The 23,335-nt window shown below is 35.8% G+C and overlaps 1 protein-coding gene and 1 long non-coding RNA gene across 9 annotated transcripts in view; one reads left to right on the top strand and one right to left on the bottom strand.

Annotated features, from left to right (window-relative positions):
* The window catches only part of SENP6 (SUMO specific peptidase 6), a 106,238-nt gene extending 101,358 nt beyond the window's left edge, over positions 1–4,880 (top strand). For all 8 annotated transcript variants that reach the window (XM_082474170.1, XM_082474168.1, XM_082474167.1 and 5 more), the window contains 3 exons: positions 926–994; positions 1,097–1,247; positions 4,376–4,880. In XM_082474170.1, the coding sequence (XP_082330296.1) occupies positions 926–994; positions 1,097–1,247; positions 4,376–4,573 (418 nt within the window). In that variant the 3' untranslated portion in view covers positions 4,574–4,880. The remainder of the gene's footprint in view (positions 1–925; positions 995–1,096; positions 1,248–4,375) is intronic.
* Positions 1–23,335, bottom strand: part of LOC309666676 — a 314,729-nt gene that overhangs the window by 16,900 nt on the left and 274,494 nt on the right. The gene's annotated exons all lie outside the window — the stretch shown is intronic.

Here is a 23,335-nt window from a genome sequence, read left to right as displayed (position 1 = left end):
CTACGCTCTCACTGCTGAGGGCGTGGGTTCAATCCCTGGTTGGGGAACTAAGATCCCACAAGCTGTGGTGCAGCAAAAAAAAAAAAAAAAAAAAAAAAACCAAAAAAACAAATGGGAACCCCAAATTGAGAGTCTATTTTGGTTCTCAGAAGTACATGTTCTGAGATCTTGCCAGGGTCTGCAGACTTCTTAGGTGATGAAGTAGTACCTATTTCTAGACTTCATCTCTTCTGACTTTTTGTAGGAAATCTTGTCTGAAACGCCATTAATAGTGTTTGAAAAGCAAACTTCATTTATAAAGGAAAACATAGAGACCTAGAGCAGTTGAAAGATTTTTTCCAAATCCCCTAAAATGTTAGCCAGGAAGAACCTAGGTCTTTAATCATTTCAGGACTTTTTGCACTACATTAGACTTCCTCACTTACTTGGGTTTAACAACAAAATTTTAAAAGTTGAGTATTATTAATACTGAGTGTTCTGAAGTGGAACCTCACCCAAAACACTGGATTCTAAACTAATTCTTTTATGTGAAGATTACCTGATTTTTTAATCTAAAATAGATTTTAGTTAAAAATGGGATCATTTTTCTTCTACTTTTGCATGGTCTCACTTTTGGTAATTTGGAATATGGAGATGTTCAAATTTTCAGAATTGTTTTGACTTTCTACTAAATTTTGAAGTATTTTTAGGAACTTTGGTGAACTATATTCATAATTTAGATGTGTTTAAATTATTACTCTGTAATTCAGTATTTAATATAACCATGGATAGTTAAGTATTATTAGGGTGTTATCCCCCCCCCAGCAAGTTTTACTGAGTCATACAAAGCGAATTTTTAAGGTTTGAAATTTTATTGTTAACGTACATCTTTTTATGCCTTTTAAATATTACAAAGTATTAATATTTGGTCATTTCTCCCCTACAGACCTTGTATCCTACTGATGGACTCACTCAGAGGCCCTTCTCGGTCCAATGTTGTAAAAATTCTAAGAGAGTAAGTTCAAAACTCTACCTGTACTTTGTATTCTGGTGGGAATGAGGAACTATGTATATTTATATGTATGTATATATTCTTACTATATACACATCATTGCAGGTATCTAGAGGTGGAATGGGAAGTAAGAAAAGGAAGCAAACGAAGTTTTTCCAAAGATGTTATGAAAGGCTCTAATCCAAAAGTACCCCAGCAAAACAACTTCAGTGATTGTGGTGTATACGTATTGCAGTATGTAGAGAGCTTTTTTGAGGTGGGTTTCAGTTTGTTGGATCTGATTTAATAAATAATAAAATGGTGTGTTTGATCTCATGTTAGTGTAAAAAACACAATAAGCAAATACTTTGAAGAGATTGAAAACTGTTGTTTCAGAAATTATTCCAAGGGGCAAAAACTCTTAAATTGGAGAATTTTTAAGGCATAAAATAAAGAAGACCGTACTCCATCAAATCCAAGGCTTGTTGGCCTCGTCACTCATCACTCGTCAGTTCCCCTCCACCGGCTCTTTCTGCCTTAAGAAACCTCTCCCATGATTTGGGCTATATCTTTTACCTTCTTTTCTCCCCTTCACGGATGTATTTCTGGACAAGTGTTTATATTCATTGCCTTCATTTCCACGAATCCTATTTGCTTCTCAAAGCTCTATAATCCGGCTTGACCCTCACCCTTACATTGAAATTGTTCCTGACCTCACAGCACCATTGGACACTGTTTTATTCCTTCCACATAGCACGCTCTTCCTTTGACTTCAGAGGTACAATACCATGCACACCTCTCTTGGATATTCTTTTTTTTTTTTTAAACATCTTTATTGGAGTATAATTGCTTTACAATGGTGTGTTAGTTTCTGCTTTATAACAAGGTGAATCAGCTATACATATATATATATATATATATATATATATATATATATATATATATATCCCCATATCTCCTCCCTCTTGCATTTCCCTCCCACCCTCCTTATCCTACCCCTCTAGGTGGTCACAAAGCACCGAGCTTCTCTCCCTGTGCTATGCGGCTGCTTCCCACCAGCTTTCTGTTTTACATTTGGTAGTGTATATATGTCCGTGCCACTCTCTCACTTCGTCCCAGCTTACCCTTCCCCCTCCCCGTGTCCTCAAGTCCACTCTCTGCATCTTCGTCTTTCTTCCTGTTCTGCCCCTAGGTTCTTCAGAACCTTTTTTTTTTTTTTTAGATTCCGTAGATATGTGTTAGCATGCGGTATTTGTTTTTCTCTTTCTGACTTAACTTCACTCTGTATGACAGACGCTAGGTCCATCCACCTCACTACAAATAACTAAATTTCATTTCTTTTTATGGCTGAGAAATATTCCATTGTATATATGTGCCACATCTTCTTTATCCATTCATCTGTCGATGGACACTTAGATTGCTTCCATGTCCTGGCTATTGTAAATAGAGCTGCAGTGAACATTGTGGTACATGACTCTTTTTGAATTATGGTTTTCTCAGGGTATATGCCCAGCAATGGGATTGCTGGGTCGTATGGTAGTTCTATTTTTAGTTTTTTAAGGAACCTCCGTACTGTTCTCCATAGTGGCTGTACCAATTTACATTCCCACCAACAGTGCCAGAGGGTTCCCTTTTCTCCACATCCTCTCCAGCATTTATTGTTTGTAGATTTTTTGATGATGGCCATTCTGACCGGTGTGAGGTGATACCTCATTGTGGTTTTGATTTGCATTTCTCTAATGATTAGTGATGTTGAGCGTGTCCTTTCATGTGTTTGTTGGCAATCTGTGTATCTTCTTTGGAGAAATGTCTATTTAGGTCTTCTGCCCATTTTTGGATTGGGTTTGTTTTTTTGATATTGAGCTGCATGAGCTGCTTGTAAATTTTGGAGATTAATCCTTTGTCAGTTGCTTCATTTGCAAATATTTTCTCCCCTTCTGAGGGTTGTCTTTTCGTCTTGTTTATGGTTTCCTTTGCTGTGCAAAAGCTTTTAAGCCCATTTGTTTATTTTTGTTTTTATTTCCATTTCTCTAGGAGGTGGGTCAAAAAGGATCTTGCTGTGATTTATGTCATAGAGTGTTCTGCCTGTGTTTTCCTCTAAGAGTTTTATAGTGCCTGGCCTTATTACATTTAGGTCTTTAATCCATTTTGAGTTTATTTTTGTGTATGGTGTTAGGGAGTGTTCTAATTTCATTCTTTTACATGTAGCTGTCCAGTTTTCCCAGCACCACTTATTGAAGAGGCTGTCTTTTCTCCACTGTGTATTTTTGCCTCCTTTATCAAAAATAAGGTGACCATATGTGTGTGGGTTTATCTGTGGGCTCTCTTGGATATTCTTTACAGTTATCTTGACTTCTTCCTCTTCTTCATCCACCACCCATGGTGCCATAAGCCCTGTGAATTCTGTCCCTTAGTGTCACTTATGTTCAGTTATTTACCCCTGCTACCACTTTCTAAGTCCATTTCATTAACATCACTATTCCAAACTGCTGCACCAACCTCTGACGTGGCCTCTTGCCTTGTATTTTTCCCAAAACCCAAATCTAATTGTGTTGCTGCTCTGCTTTAAATCTTATAATGGATTCCTGTTGCTCTTGAGTTAAAGACCAGAATCCTTCACGTGGCCTGCATCATCCAACTCCTGTCCAAGCTTCTAGCCTCATTTCTACCATTCTCACTCCAGCATTCTACACACCAGCCCCCTGGATGTCATTCAGCCTCTCGTGTTGTGTCATATTGTCTATTGCCTCCAGGCGTTGGTACATATTTCCTTACCTGGAATACTCTTCCCTGTTGCTTCCATCATTCCTTATTTGGCTGACTCCTACTCATTCTTCAGGTCTTAGCGTAAACATCACTTCTTGAAATTGTGCTAAGCCCTGAGGTATGTATTCCCATAGGACTCTCTGTTTCTCCTGCCTTAATACTTGTCATATTCATTGTTTTAATTGTTGAGTTATCTGTCTGTCTCGACTGGGGTTAGCAGTCACTCTCATAAGGCACCAGGTAGTCAGGTAGTAAATATTTTAGGCTCTGTGGCCGTATGGTCTCTACACTCGGTTCTGCTATTGCGGCATGAAAGAAAGCATCCACAGGCAGCATGTAGATGAGTTACTGTGGGTGTGTTCCAATAAGGCTTTATTTACAAAAACAGGCAATAGGCAGAATGTGGCCCACTAGCTGTAATTTGCTGACCCCTGATCTAGACTCTAAGATCTGTAGGCAGAAACTGTGTGTCTTACATCACCAGTGCCCCGCACAGTGCCTGCATAGAATAGATGATGAGTAAGTACTGATGACATGTTACTGATTCTTTTCATTTCTTCTGTGGAATGCTTTTGTGATTGAAACCAAGATAATTTTTATTATAGTTTTCTAAGGTGCATTTAATGTTTTTATTTTCAGAATCCAATTCTGAATTTTGAATTGCCTATGAATTTGGAAAACTGGTTTCCTTCTCCAAGAATGAAAAGAAAAAGAGAGGAAATTCGAAACGTAATTCTGCAGTTGCGGGAGAACCAGAGCAAGGAAAAAAAGAGGCGTAAGGACAAAACATCCGTAGGTGAAGGAGCCGAACAATATGTCAGTAACATCTCAGATTGACCATTTTTCATGCTTGGCAGTATTGCCTTCAGAAACCGAGTGACTTTCAAGAATATAAACAGTAAAGAACTGAAGTGCTCATTACACAGTGATTTGGAAATGTTAATGCTTGTATAAATGTCATATAATTAATTTCCACCGGAGGATGTATTCAGTAAAAGTCTGTAAATATGTAATGAGGCCAATTTTTTCAACATTTATAATTATTTTTTTCACTTGTTAGGAATCTTTTGGTAGGTATTTTCTGTTAATAGTACTTAAAACTGTAACCTCTAAAAATAAAATAAATAAAAAAATATTTATAGGAGGAGATGATTAAGTTGATATTCTTTAGTAAGATTGTATTAAATTCTTCAGTGGGTGTGTATCTATGATAATCTTTTGACCTTTGCATTTGTTTTAAAATAACTTGAAATGTGAAAATAAGATTAAATCAAAGCCATTTTGAACATGAGAGACATCCTCATATGTTTGTATAGCAGGAGGAAGTAACAGCTTTTAATTCAGACACTCCCTTGTGTTTAGAGAACTTGGCCCCAAAAGTGTAATAAATATTTATAATTTTACTCAAACATTTAAGAAGAAGCAGTATTTAGAGCAAGTCAAAGAAAAATAACTTTGAATTATACTACTAAATAATAACTATACTTTATCATACATTATTGTCAAGTACATTTCTGAAGCTGTCAAAGACTCAGGTTAAAACTATTTTGGTAAGTACAACTTGAATTTCAAATATCCCATGTTACCTTTCTGTATTATAGCTTAAAGTATCTACGATCTGTGATATAGTTAACTGATAAACATTTTTAACCTGTGAACACAGGAGTTTAAATAGGAATTTACTATTTTTTGTAATGACTTTTGCTATTTTACCATTGCTCATTTTGTTCTTGTTATTTTGATAAACGGAGTATCAGACTTTTTGCACTTGAGTTTTTTAGTGTAAATTATTTTTACATGTAAAAGTGCTGTCTTTAATCAGTTGCATAATGCAGAAAAAATCTCCTATATTGAATTCCCCTTCAAAAATACTAAAATGTGATGGTTTTGATGACAGATTTACAACTCATGTAGGAATCTTGCATATATCTGCTGAAACTGTTATTTTCAAATGAAATGTTATACAGTTCTTTCGAATTAACTTTGAGACATGAAATTATATATTTTAAAGGTCATTTTTTTTGTTAAATAATTTAAAAAGCACATATGAAAAACATAGTTGAGAATAAAAGGAAGACCGTTTTTCATCAGCAATTACTTTATTTTTAATCTGGCCATTTCTGGCATTGCAACCAACATTTTAGGCTGCTTACTTGGATTTAATAAAGTCCATGGATGTGTTTGGGGCGGATTGTGGGTACTGTTAACAACAACCAAAAAATATGTATATATTTATATTTAGACACGCTCATTAAGGGAAACATTAAAATGTAAGCTTAAGGAACATCACCATTAGTGGTATTGGTTATGGATTTGTTACTTTGAACTATCTTAACGTTTTTATTTATGATTACATTATTTCTTTTTAAGGAATACCCTAGAGCTCTTAACTCAGATATGAAAAGAGTTTAATTTTATTATTTACTGAATATGGACCCAAAAATGGAAATTTTTAAAAATCTGATAGCAGTAAGCAAAATTGGCATATTTAATTTTTTTTACCGTCCTGTATTTTGTCAGAATTTGAAGGTACTGAAAGAACTATTCTGAAATGCTTGGTTTTGTTTCAATTTCTAATGGTTACATTTTGCACTCTTAATTTTTGAAAAGATAAAAAGATAACCTGTTCCTTGGGCCAATTCAGTCAATCACGTTTTGACACATGAAAAATTCTGTTCTTTTAAAAGTTATGCTAATGGCTTTGCTGTGGAGATAAATCTTTGGAGACTTCCAGGTTGAGCTCCAAAATTAGACTTGAGACTCTTTCGTCGGTGTTTATGCACATTTACTTGTTAATTGTGTACTCTGGTACTTCTATATGTAGTTTAAAGTGGGTATCAACCTTTTAAAATGTATTATTAGTACTTAGAAGTTGTGAAACAGGATTAAAGCTTAGAGGTTTGTTACTAGATGCTGCAACTGCATGACGAGTATCTGGTGTCTTAACTAATTAGATAGGTCTGTTGTATTTGTTTTCTTGTTGGATAGAATAACAGTTAATCATTTTTAGAAGAGTTTTAGATTACTTGCCATAAAATTTGTATGTGTCTTAGCTCTTGGTAGTTCAGGAGCAAAGGTGGCATTTAACTAGTCCTTTTCCTTTGATGTTGCTAAGACAGCTGAAAACTTAATGGTATTATTTCAGATTCACATAAACCTAAATAAGTTAAGCATAGTAACCTGTGCTTAAACTATTAGTCAGTTAAATGTAGGAGGTCTTATTTGAAAGGATCAAAGAATTATCTAAATTATATCTTGTTTTAAGTCACCAAAATGAATTCTGTATTTTTTTTCTTTAAAAAACTATGATCTCTGAAAACTGTAAGATATAAAAAGAGTAGCAGTTTTAATTTCCCAGAGATTAAAAACTATACTTAAAGTCTCAGCAAATTCACTGCAGAGGAATAATAAAGAATGTATTTTAATATATATGATCAAGAGTTGGTGGGAAAAAGCTACTGGGATATAGTGACAGAAAGGATAATTTAGTTAGAAGAAACAGAATCTGTAAGAGATGAGGTAGTGTAGTGCTGTATTTCTAGAAGAGGTACAGACAGCGAGGTGGCTGTGTAGTAGATTGCTCTGAGGACACAAGGAGAAGGGAGAGATTATTTGGGGGAGGATACTACAGCCTGTCTAGCCAGGGGACTATCAATGGATAGTTGAAGGCAACCAATAAGGCAACCGAACTCACAGAGGCCAACACCAGACCCCTATTAGGAAATGTAATCTAAAGAATGTCCTAAAATACTCCAGCAAGACTTTCTGGTACATTTGTTGTTTCCCTACGCCCGAGAAGAAGAAAAAAAGTTAAGAGAACTGCTCTTTGAAACTTAAATTTAACCACAGAGGAAGTATTGGTTGATCAAGTGGAAGAAATGTGTACATTGTGGGGAAATAGACCTCCCATCTTAATTCTGATAAGCCAGATCGAGGAATAATGGTAGAGAGCCCTAAACTGCTATTCAGGAAATCAGAGTGCAGTGTACTCAGAGAAAAATACCACAGACCCATGGCCTGAAACAGAATGAAAAAAAGCTAAAAAGCTTGGAGGTCTTCACTGTCTTTTATCACAAATAACAGTTAACGTTGTGCTTATTGTAAAAGATTACAGTGAGGAACATATTATCCAAAACAAGGATTTTCTAGAAATGTTTATCAGAATCACCTGGGGAGCTTTTCAGAATACACATGCACACGTAGGGTCTTAACCCCAGTGGTGCCATGAATTTTCAAATAATTCCTCAAGTAATTCTATTATGCACCTCCCACTGATGTAAAAGGATCAATATATGTCCCTGACAGCTTTCAAGTTGCTGCTCCCAAAGGTAATGAGGCTTGTCTGCATTTTCTTCTCTCAAATGCTTTAAGATACCCCTTTACCCCCAACTCCCAAATTCTCATTAAGAACTTGATGGGTAAACTTAATAAATTGCTGTTACTAAGCCGTGCAGAATTATAAAGAAATTATTAAGGTACTCAAAGGTTAGAGACGGGCAGAAACCTTGTTAATCAAAAGGCAAAAAGTAGATTCTGCAAATTGTAAGATAGAACATCAACTCTTGATGAGATTCTAAAATGGATTAATAAATGGATGATTTGTGAACTCTTAACAGTCACCAGGAGTTATGGGATCACTATAAGCAAGGTGGTTTTACATTTTCACTAGGATTCTGAACCTGTCAATCTGTAGAATGCAGCCAGACTAGCAGTTCTCAAAGTATGTTTGCTAACTCTAGTTTTGAGAGATAGTTATAAGTTCTGTGTCAAATAAGTTGGGGAAAATTTAGAACAAATTAAGCAGGTTGCTTGGAACTAATATGCAGAATGATAAAACAAGAGGAAAATACAGAACACAGTATCCTAAATACAGAATTTGGCCATATCCTTCTCCTCCTCTCCTGCACTGATTCTCTGAACTTCCTTATAAATACTAGCCATCAGAAGACAGAGTTAACTATTTGGGGTGTTTGTGAACTGAACTTTACGAGAAGGTGCTTTTGAAACTTATCTGAGGTCAGTTATTTTTTTACATTTTATTTTATTAATAGTTGGGTATACGATTTGGAAACTTGAAAATAAATGACTAGTGTCTTGGGGAAATGAAGTTTCATGAGAATCATTCTTTTATAATTATTGTAATGAAAAAATTACAAACCTAATTCTTATATACAAGTGGATTCTTCTAGGAAGAAAACAGATTTGATGATACTAACATTTGTAAGGTAATCAAATGCCCTAAACTCATACACAAGTAGAAATTGTGTATAAATAGGAAGGTCAGCTGAAAGATTATCTAGAGGCTCTTCCTTCTGTTTATATCTGAACCACTTAACTGCTAGCTTAAACCTCCCCTGACTTCCACTCCGTCAGCCTTTACTTTAGAATTAAATTGAAACACACAAACTTTATACCTAGAAGCATTTTTTTCCTTCTGTGCAAAGAAGTACTCTTTATTAACTTAATATGCTTTCAATATGTTTAATCCCTCAAATAACTGAAAATTAGTTGTTTAAGCCTGTTATAAGACTTAACTACATTTATTATAATTAGCTTTGTACATGTTGACAGCAGAGGATTTGATCCAAAACAAATTAGTTGAAAAGAAATTGATCCTTAAATATTGAATACATGTACTGAGTACCTACTTTGTACTAGGTATTAGGGATTTAAAACAGGGAGCCAAACATACCATCTTGCCCGCTCATGGAGCTTCCTTATAGTATAATGGAAAGACAACTGTTACAGCCTCACGAATTAATAATTTTAAATAAGTGCCATGCAGGAAAAGCATAAATTGAATGAAGACAATATAGGCTAATCTAGGGAGGTTGGGGACATCTTCCCTAAAGATGTGACATTTGAACTATTGACATTTGTGACATTTGAAAAGCATAAACTGAATGAAGACAATATAGGCTAATCTAGGGAGGTTGGGGACATCTTCCCTAAAGATGTGACATTTGAACTATTGGTAGACATAACGTCTGAGAGGGCAAAAGAAGAATAGTGCTCGTAGACTGTGCAAAGGCCCTGAGGTAGGGAGATGTGTAACCTGTCCTAAATGGTAATGGCCTAATTTATTAACTGTGTACTATATGCCAAACACGTTCTAAACTTCTTAAATGTGTGAATTCATTTATTTACAATGACTTTATGAGATATGTACTCCCAATTTATAGAACTGAGGTCCAAAGAAATAGTTTCCCCAGCAAAGCTGGGCACCGTCTTACCCTATAAGCTAGGTCAACCTGGCTAGATAAAAGAAGACGAAAATTAATCAATGTCCATATTTTTTTTTAGAGATGCAATGTGGCTAAGTCTTGATTATCATGGAAACTGGTTGTATAGGGGTTTTTTTGAACTATGTTATCTTTTAGTATGTTTAAACATTTTCATAATTTAAAATATAAAATTAAAGTAGGCCTGTGTAACTGGAGCTCAGAGTAAGATGGAAAGGTAGGCATGCAGAGCCTTGAAGCCATGTTCAAGATTTTGGTCATTATCCTAAAACGTTACCGAAGCATTTCAAACAGAGGAAGAACGTGATGCACTATGAATGTTGAAAAGATCACGATGGCAGTAATGAAAGCATTAGAGGGGAGCAAGAATGAGTGCAAGCCTGTGCTATAAGGAACTGATGATGAATTACCATAGCTAGGGTAAAGCATACAGTTATATCTGTGATCACAGGAATGCCAAAATAATAAGACATAATTTGCATGTTACATTTGAAGTGTCCTTCTTAGAAACAGGCAACAAAAACAGGAGAGTGTTCCTTTGTCCCAGTCAGAGCTTTGCTTCTTTCTTTATGAACAAATGGTTATCAAAGATACTTAAATATAAATGAAACATACAGCTGAAAAATGAACAGAAGATGATTAACTGAAGATATCGTTGACAGAAAATTGACTTTAAAAAGAATTATTTATAAAGCATGTGAAACTACCAAAGAGAAAGCATTAAAAAATTTTAAACACCAAAGTGTTATATTTTAAAAATATAAACATAATAAAAACAAAGTATAAAATTAGCATAAAATATCAACATTCCATTGTCTTCACAGGAGAAATACTTTATCAACATAAAATTAAAACAATTATAGTAGGTCAATTGCCTGACATTTCCAAACACACTTCTTTGGGAAACTGCCCAAAGCACCTGTAACAGCTAGTTACGTTTTGTACCACTTGCTCTCTTATCCCAGTCTCACTTCGGTCACAGCTAATTGGATTTAGGGTCGACACCTGATCTCAAGGATGTTTATTTGTAGTGATGTGACCTAGCAGATAAAAAACAAACAAAATAAAGCCAATCAAATCCGATCATTGGGAATTTATATTGTAAGTAAGAAAACATTTTGCAAATCGGAAGCACAGAGGAAAGTGTGTTAAAATGACAGTCTAATAAGTTACCTTATTTCTAAGGTGGACTTTTTTTTAGTCACATTTTGACCTCTAAATTAAGGCTACATCTTATTAAGAATGAGTTTGCGTTGGAATCACCTGCAAGGGTTGATAAGACACATATTACTGGGCCCCATTCCCAATTCCTGATGCAGGATTGTCTTCAGCGGGGCCTGCAGATTTTCACTTCTAACAACGCAGGCAAGAGCACACCTTGAGAAGCCCTGACGTATTTCTTATTAGCATTTCCAGCCAGGTACGTGAAAACCTGATGCAGGTAAGACCAAGAGAGCACCAAGCGTAAAGCATCCTATGTTCAATGAAATACTGTATGAAATTATTTGATGATACCAGCTCAATAATACTTTATTTGTAACTACAATTAAATATGAATAACTGAGGCATGTGATCACACCACACATCTTAGCTTTTTTTTTTTTAAACTGTTATAGTCTAGATTTATCTTTCCTTTATAGCTTCGTTGAACAACTTTGTATGTATTTCTTCATATATTCTCCATATTCATATAATATCTCTCTATAGTAATATATGTATAAAGATGTATTAATTGTTTTTCTTACAAAAACTGGGATAATATTAATGTTTTTAAGCATCTTTCTTTTGTCTTTCAGCAATATCTTGTGAAAATCAACCCAAGTCACCTGGTAGAATCAAGGTCAAAGTTAATTATATGATGGACCATAATTTAGCCATCGCCTTACTCTAGGAGTTCTGATAGGCTTGGTTATGCTATAGCAACAGTTCCAAAATCTCAGTGGCTTACCCGCTCCAAAAATTTTCTTTCTTTGGTTATGCTACATGTCCAAAAGAGGAGGGCAAGTGAGTTCTGTTCCCCAGTTACTCGGCTAGCCAGATTGATAAAGCTCTAGGTTGATACAAACTTCCACAGCCGCTACAGGGTAGGCAGGAAGCCTGGTGAGCGGCACATGGACCCAAAGCTTCCATCAAGAAGGGGCACATCACTTCCACTCAACAGTGCCCTGGCTCAAACTAGCTAGGTGACACTCCTAGTTTCAATAGGAACAAAGTTCACTCTTCCCGTATTTCTAGAAAGGAATATTTTTAGCAGCTTATGTGACTACCGCACTACAAATGGGCATTCCCTTTGTTTCCATGAGCATGCAACCATGAGCATGTAATATATTTCCCTGTTTTTATTTTTAATACACTGGTAGTTTTAGCTCTTTGGAATAGATTCCCAGGGATTGCTGGATCAAAGAGCCCAGGTATTTTTATAAATATTATCTACTTATTTCCTAAAAGAATGTAAGAATTTATATTTCCTCCAGCAATTTATTAAAATACAATTTTTTCCTGCATCCCCAGCAGCAATAGGTATTATCGCTCGTTTTAATTTTGCAAGTCTTGTGCATATAAAGCTGCTTTCATTATTACTTTGATTTGCATTTCCCTGAGCTCTAGTTTAAATCTGAGCATTTTTTTTTTCATGACAGCTGTGCTTATCATTTGTCCATTTTTCCATTGGATTAGTAGTTGTCTTTTTTTCTATTAATGTTTAAACCTGCTGCATGTTACATTGTCATCTGTGTTATAAGTGTATCTTTTCATAATCTATTATTTGTAGACCTTGTTTACACATTTTTCATGTCAACATTTGTATGTATTTTCTGAGTTTTCAATCTTGGTTAAGAAGCTCCTTCTCAACTCATGATAGTACATACAGTCACATGTTTCTCGCAAAATTTTTTGAAAATTTAAGGAATGAAACTGTGGAACTTATTTCTGTGTATGGCAAAAGATATGAATGTTATATTCTTAAATTCATATTCTTCAAAATAGCCATTTGTGCCAACATCATTTATTAATCTTTTTTGGCATTAAAATGAATTTCCATCTTTGTCATATATTAAATTGCTATAACACTAATATTTATTTCTGAAATTTCAGTTTTTTTCTTTAAGTGGTCTCATTACTTCATTAATACCTAATAAGACAGTGAAAGCTGTACCCAAGGAAAGTTTATAGACTTAAACACTTTCATTATGAAACAAACAATGAAAAATAAGGGTATTAAAACATGTTTGAAATTAGGAACCGAACAATAAAATAACATTTTTTCAAAAAACTAAGGAAGAGGAAATCAAGGAAGATGAAAATTAATGAACTAGAACTTCCTCCATCACACTACCGTACCCTGGCACACGAACCCGGGTTTTTTGAAAAGATAATAAATTAGGTAAACTCTGAGCCTGATCAAGGTAAAAGGAGAAAATGAAAAAAGGAAAATAAAAAGGAAAAAGGAGCCATGTCGCAGATACAGAAAGAGACTTTAACGTGTAATACTATGACCACAAATTTGAAAGCTTGAAGGAAACAGGTGAAGTCTTAAAGAGTTAGAAGATATCAGAACGGGTTCAAGAAATAGACAACTTGATTATATTATGTACACATAGAAGACATCGGCAAGGCATTACAGAGCTACCGTTATAAGGCACAAATACCTTATCAATTCTTGGATTTGAACATTTAAACAGGTAAACCTGGGTTATTTAAACTATTCCAGGCCATTACAATGGGTGAAAATCTCCCAACTCATTTATGAAGCCAGCATACCTTTAATAAAAAATTCTAGTGAAGATAGTGTTAAAAAGGAAAACTAAGGAAGTATGTAATTTGTGGTTCAAGACTGACAAAATCTGAATAAAATATTGGTCATCAGAATCCATTAATAACAAACAAGCGATGCCCTGTGACCAAGTTCAAGGATGTTCAATATCAGAAAATATATCAACTTAATTGTTATGTCAAAGATTAAAGGGGGAAATTTATATGATTATATTAAAAATTCAGTCATTTGTAACACAATCTTTACATGAGAATGGAGAAATCTGTTAAAATATAGGCTATAAATTCCTAGTAACAAATGATATATTAAATGGTGAAACATTTAAAACCAATTAAATTGATATTGAGACCTAGATAGGCTCTTACACTTTTCAACGTTATTTTTGCACTTAAAACAGATATACGAAGACGAGAAAATGAAATAAGTGGTATAAATCTTGGAAATAAGAGACGAATATTTTTTGTTGAGTAGGTGATTATATAACTGGGAAATTTAGGAAACCTATTTAAAAAAAGAAAATCTGGTACATTGCCTGGATAAATACACAATGAGAACCTAGAAAAGAAATTTGGGGGAAAATTATTCACAGTTATGACCAAGAACTATAAAATACTTAGGAATAAATTTAAGAAGAAAAGCATATGACCTGAATGAGAAAACTACACAATTCCATCAATGGCCATCGAATAAGAGCTGCAGGAATGGAAAACACAGATAATCATGTTCTCAGACGGGAAGGCATAATACCGTAAAAAAGTCAATTCTCTCCTAATAGAGTATAACTATAATTCAATTTTATATAATACCAGTAGTGTTGTTTTAGACTTAAAATCTCAAAGCTTATATAAAAGGAAAAATGCCTGAGAGAAGCCAGGAAAAGAGGTTTCAGAATGTATGACAATGTCACTATAAAAAATGTAATATGGAATCTGGGGAGGAAGATAGAATAAAATGAGTTGTGTTCAGAGAAACAGACTGAAGCAGAGGAAGACAGACAGAAGAGACTATCTGCAAAAGAGATTGTCATACTGAGTGAAGTAAGTCAGACAGAGAAAGACAAATATCTTAACGATATTGCTTATATGTAGAATCTAAAAAAAGGGTACAAATGAACTTACCTGCAAAACAAATAGGCTCACAGATATAGGAAACAAACTTATGGTTACCAGTGGGGAAAGAGGGGAGGGACAAATTGGGAGATTGGGATTGACATATACACACTACTATATATAAAATAAGTAAGTAATAAGGGCCTACTGTACAGCACAGGGAACTCTACTCAATACTCTGTAATGGTCTATATGGGAAAAGGTGGACATATGTATATGTAATATAACTGATTCACTTTGCTGTACCCACCTGAAAGTAACACAACATTGTAAATCAACTATACTCCAATAAAAATTTTTAAAATACATATATGTGTCTCAAATCATCACATTGTACACTTTAAACTTACACAATGTTAAAAAAAAAGGGGGGAGAGAAACACCAACAACACACAAAGGGTGAAAAGAACGTGGCAAATACTGAAGTGAGCCAGTCATCCAATTGTTCATTGTTGTCACCCCTCTACCTGCTGTTCATTTAGGTTGCGGGCTTTAGAATAAACTGCTGCTGTCATCAGCAGTGTTTGAAGTGCTAATTGGCATATTATAATAACGGTCCTTTAGTTGTTTTTACCCTTAAATCAATAGAGGCTTGGCTATAAATAGGATAACCACAGGACTCCTGGGGAGAAATCGTTCTCTAGACACAGCACTAGTCATGATTTCTTCAAGTTGCCAAGTAACCTACAAAGCCCAGGGTAAGACTAGATTCATGGAAGAGAGACTCCATCCCTTCTGGGACAGGCAATGGCTGTCAGACCTTTCCTTTCTTTGCCAGGCTTTTTGGCAGTGACATCACTGATAAACATATTCTAGATTTTGCCCAGTTCTGTACACACTCCCTCCGCTCTCCCCTTGGCCTGCCGCCTGCCTTTCTCACACATACACAACTGAAAAGTTTCAGGAGGAAACCATTCTTTTTATTTATTTATTTTTGGCTGCGTTGGGTCTTCATTGCTATGCGCGGGCTTTCTCTAGTTGTGGTGCGCGGGCTTCTCATTGCGGTGGCTTCCCTTGTTGTGGAGCACGGGCTCTAGGTGCACGGGCTTCAGTAGCTGTGGCTCGCGGGCTCTAGAGCGAAGGCTCAGTGGTTGTGGCCCACGGGCTTAGTTGCTCCGCGGCACGTGGGATCTTCCCGGACCAGGGATCAAACCCGTGTGCCCTGCGTTGGCAGGCGGATTCTTAACTACTGCGCCACCAGGGAAGTCCTGGAAACAATTCTTACACTTTTTAAAGAGATGCATTCTGATAATTTCTGTTTTATGCATTTCAAAAATGCTCCTTAAAAGCCACTACATTGATATTATCATCAACAGTTTGAATAACACCAAGGTTTTAACCTTATGTGCTTCAAAAGATTTAAATACACAAGAGTAAAATTTTGTCTAGTGACAACTAGATATATCCTCATTGCATAAATTATGAAAACTAATTTTAAATTCTCAACTTTTGGTTTAAAAAATGTATCACTTATTTGAAGATGATATTGAACTTTGGAATTTGGTGGGTATATATTGAGGCAGACTGTTTTCTAATTCTTTTTATTATAATTGTTATTGGCATGATCATATAATTTTGGCATGACCAATACATTTCTCTACAGACTTTTTATTTTTTGAATGGGCAAAATATGCAAGGAATTTAATAAAATGTGAATGACAGGGACTTTCCTGGCGGTGCAGTGGTTAGGAGTCTGCCTGTCAACGCAGGGGACACGGGTTTGATCCCTGGTCCAGGAAGATCCCACATGCCGCAGAGCAACTAAGCCTGTGCGCCACAACTACTGAGCCCGTGTGCTGCAACTACTGAAGCCCATGTGCCTAGAGCCCGTGCTCCACAACAAGAGAAGCCACCGCAGTGAGAAGCCCTCACACTGCAACCAAGAGTAGTTCCCGCTCACCGCAACTAGAGAAAGCCCGCGCACAGCAAGGAAAACCCAACACAGCCAAAACAAACAAACAAACAAATAAATAAATGAATCTTTAAAAAAAATGTGAATGACAAACATGAAAAGATTTTCAACCTTATTAGTAATCAGAGAATACAAATTTAAACCACAATGATATTGGCAGATCAGTCTGACATATTTCTGGCAGTAATACAGAAAAAAGGAATCCTTATGTCTTTCTTGTATGAGTATATATTAAAACAACCACTTGGGTAAACAATTTTGCATTTTCTAGGAAACCTGAATATTTACATAATCTAGGAAGCAGCAATTCTGCTCCCAGATTTACACTCTAGAAAAAATTTTATATAAAAATGGACTTGGAAACATGTAAACAATATTTGTAACAGCAATATTCATAATAGCGTAGATAGGGAAAAGCCCAAATGTCCATTGACAGTGGAATGGATAAATAAATTATGGTTCATTCATACAAAGTTATTTTACACAACAGTGAAAATGAATTCCATTCACATGTAACAACATGGGTGAATCTTAAAAACAATATTGTGAGCTGAAAACAAGTATCAGAAGAATTTATAGTGTAAGATACTATTGATTTCATGTTCAAGAACATTCAAGCTAAAAATTATATTGTGTAGGGATGCATACATATGAAAACATATAAAAACAAAGAAGTCAGAAAATACTAAACTAGAAATCCAGGTTAGTAGACGCCTCTTGGGGGGAAAGTGGAAGTTGTGATTGCAGAGGGATACACAAGGTACAGATGTTTATTTTAAAATATCTGAAAGCAAAATTTAAAATTTTGATTGTACCCAGAAATGACCTTAGACATTTTTCATGAATTTGCTTGAGTTAATTAACTTAGCCTGGCTATCTTCACATTATTAATAAATATGCAAATATAATATATATTTCATCTCAGGAATACATATTATTTCTTTGGAAAGACATAAGTTTTCTCACAGCATTTTTTAAAAAAGACTCCTATTCAAGAATCATGCCATTTATTTCAATCTGACTCTTCTAAGAGAAAGTAAAAATTCAGAGAACTAAAATAATACTGAAAATGTCTGAGTATTTTTTCTTTTTAAAAGATATAAGCTCCATTTTAAGTATTACAAACTTACAGAAAAAGTACACAGATCATGAATGAATGAATGAATGAATGTATAACTCAAAGAATTATCACCCAGTGAACACACCTGTGCAAACACCACCCACCCAGGTAAAAAACAGAACATTACCAGCATCGCAGAAGTGTTCCACACGCCTCTTCTTAAACTACCAACCCTTTTTAATGTATCATTTTGAATAACTAATAAGTACAATAGATTAGGTTATTTAGATTATTAGATGATTGTTCAGCAAACATTCACTATCTACACATCCATGTTAAGACCATTCATCCTACCCCACTGATGCTAGACTTGGTCATCTGATCTTCTTCATCTAATGGAACGGGGGCAGAAGTAGCAGTGTGCCAATTCTTAACCTAGGCTTTAGGAAATATAGCAGGTTTCTGACTTCTGACACATGGAGAACGTCCCTCCAGGTAGCCACTGTCCTTTCATCTTGACCCCCAGAATGAGACACATAGAACAGACCTGAATATACTAGCAGCCTGAATTAGAATTGTCCCAGGGGACCCACATACTTGCCAGAGAGAAAAATGAATGCTTTTTGTTATATGCCATTAAGATTTTATTGGTTACACAGCAAAGGCTGACTGATATAATTATCATTTGTTAAACTCAAAAAAGCATAAGTGAATGAACACAGGTTATTACTCTGTGAATCCATTTAAGGCTGTGTTCACTTCAAACTTACGTTTATTATTAACTGTAGGATAATATTTAACTCTGACACATATTTAATTAGATACTTCCTGGTCAGAGATTACTTGATACTTCCTTGATCTGTTTCAAGATACTACTATTTTTAAGGCAAGAAAACCAGCCACTACCAATCTTTTCATTTGTTTAACAAACATTGCGGGCTTCCCTGGTGGTGCAGTGGTTGAGAATCTGCCTGCCAATGCACGGGACACGGGTTCCAGCCCTGGTCTGGGAAGATCCCAAATGCCTTGGAGCAACTAGGCCCGTGCGCCACAACTACTGAGCCTGTGCGTCTGGAGCCTGTGCTCCGCAACAAGAGAGATCGCGACAGTGAGAGGCCCACGCACCGCGATGAAGAGTGGCCCCCACTCGCTGCAACTAGAGAAAGCCCTCGCACAGAAACGAAGACCCAACACAGCCAAAAATAAATAAATAAAGAAGCTTTCATTTAAAAAAAAACAAACATTGTTTGCAGAATAATACTGTGTATCACTGATTTGTCTAAATAGCGCTCCCACACCCAGTCTTTTTTAAAAATATTATATACATAGCAATTTTTGTATTACATAGTATCAACTTTGAATATTTTATTTGTAACCTTGAAAGACGATACAATTTATTTTCATTTTTATATTTTTTTGTAAGATAGCAACACGATGCTTAACCATCTGAATTTGAAGGAGAGTTGGTAAAAATAAAAGTAAGTATTGTTACAACTCAATAAATATTGAATTATGTGTGGAATGGTGGTTTAAGTTTCAAGTACTAAAACGCTCCTCTTCTAGAACAAAGTTCTAAAATGTTTTTAAAATATTCATTTCTGAAGGATTTCTACTGTCAAGGCTATGGACCAAAGCTCAAGTGCATTCAGCTCAGCTCCATTCCACAAACATTTCCTCAGTGCGTGCCTTTTATGTCCCAGCCAGCTCTAGATGTCCAAAGACAGGTAGCAGCTCTGTGATCTCACAGCCTTGTAAATAAAACATCCTATATTATTAGGAAGTGTGCTAATGTGGAGATCTGCCCAGGATATTCCAGTGGGCATTAAATTCAACCTGAGGGCTGAAACATATTTATGATATTAACAGCTAAAGAAGGATCAATAAGTCATTGAAAATGATTAACTTGTAATCAAATTGGGATTAATATGTAAAAATACAATCTTGAAGATTTTAAACACCATTAATTTTTTGGTGTATTTTTCTGGACTATTTATGTAGGCTAGGCTGTGGAGAACTGACCTTTCTGAATTGTGTCACTGAATACTTTAACAAATATATATTTACGGTTTCCTTTCTCAAAATTTAATTCAAGCTTGTTTTTATATTTTCTCAAACCTTCTTTAAACTGTACATTTTGTTTTTTTTAATTAAATAATATCCATAAATCCAATTGTAATCATTTATTCATAATATGCAACAAAAATAGATAAATCAAACTACTTTTCTCATTATATTCCTGGAAGTTGTATAGCTATAGCAGGAAGACTTCTCTAGAATGGGAAAATTTTTAGAAGTTATCTGTTTTATATACATTTTTATGGATTTTTTTAACATTCAGATTTCAGCAAAACTGTACCTAAAAGAAATTCCATAACTGACTTATATTAATTTCTAAATTTAATACAAAGCTAATTTCAAATAAATTTTAGCATTGGTTTTATTTTTAAAGATTTACGTTTTTCTTGCTCAAATATATTTCAAACTTTTCTAGCATGTAACAAGTTCAAGATTATATGGGACTGTATTCTTACATTTATTATTGTTTACATGATCTATACTTCGGATTGGTATTATGCCGTTTGCAAACCTTTTAGTTTGCAAAATGCTTTCGTTTTTGTATTATCTTATTTAGTCCTTTCCCTGAGGAGGACGTATCATTATCATTGCTGTTTTATTGATGAGTAAATTGAGTCTCAGTAAGATTAACTGTCTTTACAGGTCACAGGCCTGGACCCTGGCTCCTCCACACGTTATCCACCTCGTGTTAAGTAAGTTTTAATATAATACTGCACCTCCAGAATGGCCTTCACTCATTAAAAAACAAAAAATTTCTACAAGTTGGTTAGGTTCCATTTGACCCAATGAAGTCTGGGAAAAAAAAAAAATCGACTCTCCTCTGCCTTTCTTCAAATTACCCCACTCGAGCTGGAGATCACAGAATATGGCAAATTAGATGAAATATTATTTTCAAGACATTTGACAGTTCATTAAAGTGTTTGAGGTGATGATCTTTGGTTAGACTTGCGCTATGGTTTCAGTTTTAATTATAATGCCACTATGACAATTCAGGAAAAACTAGCTGGAAGTTTAAATGAGAGAAAAACTATAGTTACAGAAATTTCCGGGAGCTAGAACGATGAAATGTGTGTTGATCTGGTTAAGGAATTTTTTTTTTTAAAGCATCTATTGATAAATGACATTTCAGCTTTACTTTTTGCCCTTTATACAGAAAATATTTCTAAAATATATTAGCCTACTTTCTTTCTAGAGAGTAAGTTCAGGAATGATGTTTAAAACATCATTTAATTTTTTTAAAGAAATGGCCTATGCTTTTATAGTGATTACATTAAGCATTAGTTTTTCATGATAAAGTATGGGAGATACGGACGTTGATGGTGTCTGAGGATGGGCTAAAATATACCCTAAGGAAAAAAATCATAAGACTATCTTTTCAGGGACCTGCTTATTCTCTGTACTTTATTTCCCTATAAATTCCAGATGATTACCATTAGTGCAAACTTGCTAATAACTAAAGAAATGATCAAAACTTCTTTTAGAAGCTACAATGTAAATATCTCATTTATTCATTAAATAAACACTTGAACACCTACTCATTCCTCTTTTGTAAGATGGGGATAATGACAGAACATTCTGTATCAATCAGGGTTCTTTGTTGAAGGCAATAGAAATAAACTTTGGCTAACTTATCCAGAAAAAGAATGTACTGGAAGAAAATCACGTAGCTCACAGAATCCCCAGGGATGGTGAACTCAGTGTGTAAAATGGGCAGGCCTATCAGTGTTGGCACTGCCACAACCAGAACCTGGTCACCACAATGATCCACACCACTGGGGATTATCTCTGCATCTTTGCATCGCTTTGTGCAGATTCCAAGTTTCAGGTGAGGGCATCCAATTGACTTAACCTGGGTCCCATGCCATGACTACACCCTAGTTGCCAGAGAGTGGGGAGAAGGACTTTGGCCAAACTGTGAAGTGGGCCTTGTTCCCACCAAGACTCAAAATTAAGGATTCTCCACAAATAGGATGGGAGGTCAGAAATTAGGCAGGCAAAAAGCCGGTGCTCATCGTATGACCTCACAGGGCTGTGAAGGTTTAGTGGGATGACCTGTGGCACAGTGCTGGCACGCAGGAGGCACTCGATCAGTTTCGGCATTATTATTATTATTAATCCAATGAGGCGGGCAATGTGCTCATCTCTAGGGATAGAAAAGTAATAGGGCACAATTTCTAATCAAAAAGCTCAACATTCTGGAGAGCTGTTACAGTGAGAAACAAATATAAAAACATAATTGTAATACCAGTTAATAAGTGCTACAGTATAGGTACCTATGAAGTGGATGCTCTGGAAAACAGGGAAAAGAAAAACCAATTCTGCCCGAGTCAGGACAGAGAAAATAGTCAGACTGAGTTCTGAATATTGAGAGGAGCATCATGAAGGGGCTTGGCATGTTTGAATTCCTATGAGCAGGGTGGGCTCAGGATTGTGAAGGATTCTGTATACCATCTAAATGAGCTTTAACTGATCTGAAAGTCACCAGGACTTGGTGAAGGGGATGACGTAGTCAGATCTGGGGGTGGGGTAACTCTTTAGGCGCGATGAGAGAAGGACGAGAGTGAGCAGAGACAATGTCAAGAGTTCAGATAAGGGGGGCTTCCCTGGTGGCGCAGTGGTTGAGAATCTGCCTGCCAATGCAGGGGACACGGGTTCGAGCCCTGGTCTGGGAAGACCCCACATGCCGCGGAGCAACTAGGCCCGTGAGCCACAACTACTGAGCCTGCGCGTCTGCAGCCTGTGCTCCGCAACAAGAGAGGCCGCGACAGTGAGAGGCCCGCGCACGGCGATGAAGAGTGGCCCCCGCTCACCGCAACTGGAGAAAGCCCTCGCACAGAAACGAAGACCCAACACAGCCAAAAATAAATTTATATAAAAAAAAAGAAACTCTAATTCTGAAGTAAGGGAGTAAGCTTAACGATAAAAAAAAAAAAAAAGTTCAGATAAGGGAAGATGATGGCCTGTTCTCAGGGAAGATGGAGAGTAAGACAACAGCTTAGAAACAATGTATGACATAGAATGAACTGCATTCAGTGCCTCCACCAGTAGGGGTGAGGAAGGGAAGGAGTCCTGGGTGACTTAAAAGACCACAACTTTTTGAGATGAGTGGATGGTAATGCCACGATTGTAATAGACTCGATTGGCAAGGGAATCATTTGAAGTAGCTGGGAGAGGAAAGAGAATGAGTTCCTGTGTGGGTTTCAGCCTGCCTTACTTTAGGAGCTGGCAACAAAGATGCAAGCTGAAGCTATTAAAATGGGTATCAGCCAGGGAAGGTGGAGAGAGACTTTAAATACCCACGATATTGACTCCTGTAAAAATGAAGGAACCAGATCACGAAATTTTTTTTTTTTTTTAATGTCTGAAACATTTATATTAACATATTTCCATACATATTTCCATACAAATACAAATATAAGATTTTTAGA

Source organism: Balaenoptera physalus, assembly GCF_965194825.1.
Source record: "Balaenoptera physalus genome assembly, chromosome: 9".
Lineage (NCBI taxonomy): Eukaryota > Metazoa > Chordata > Mammalia > Artiodactyla > Balaenopteridae > Balaenoptera > Balaenoptera physalus.
Note: the sequence above shows the minus strand (reverse complement) of the source record. Positions and strands in the feature narration are given on the sequence as shown.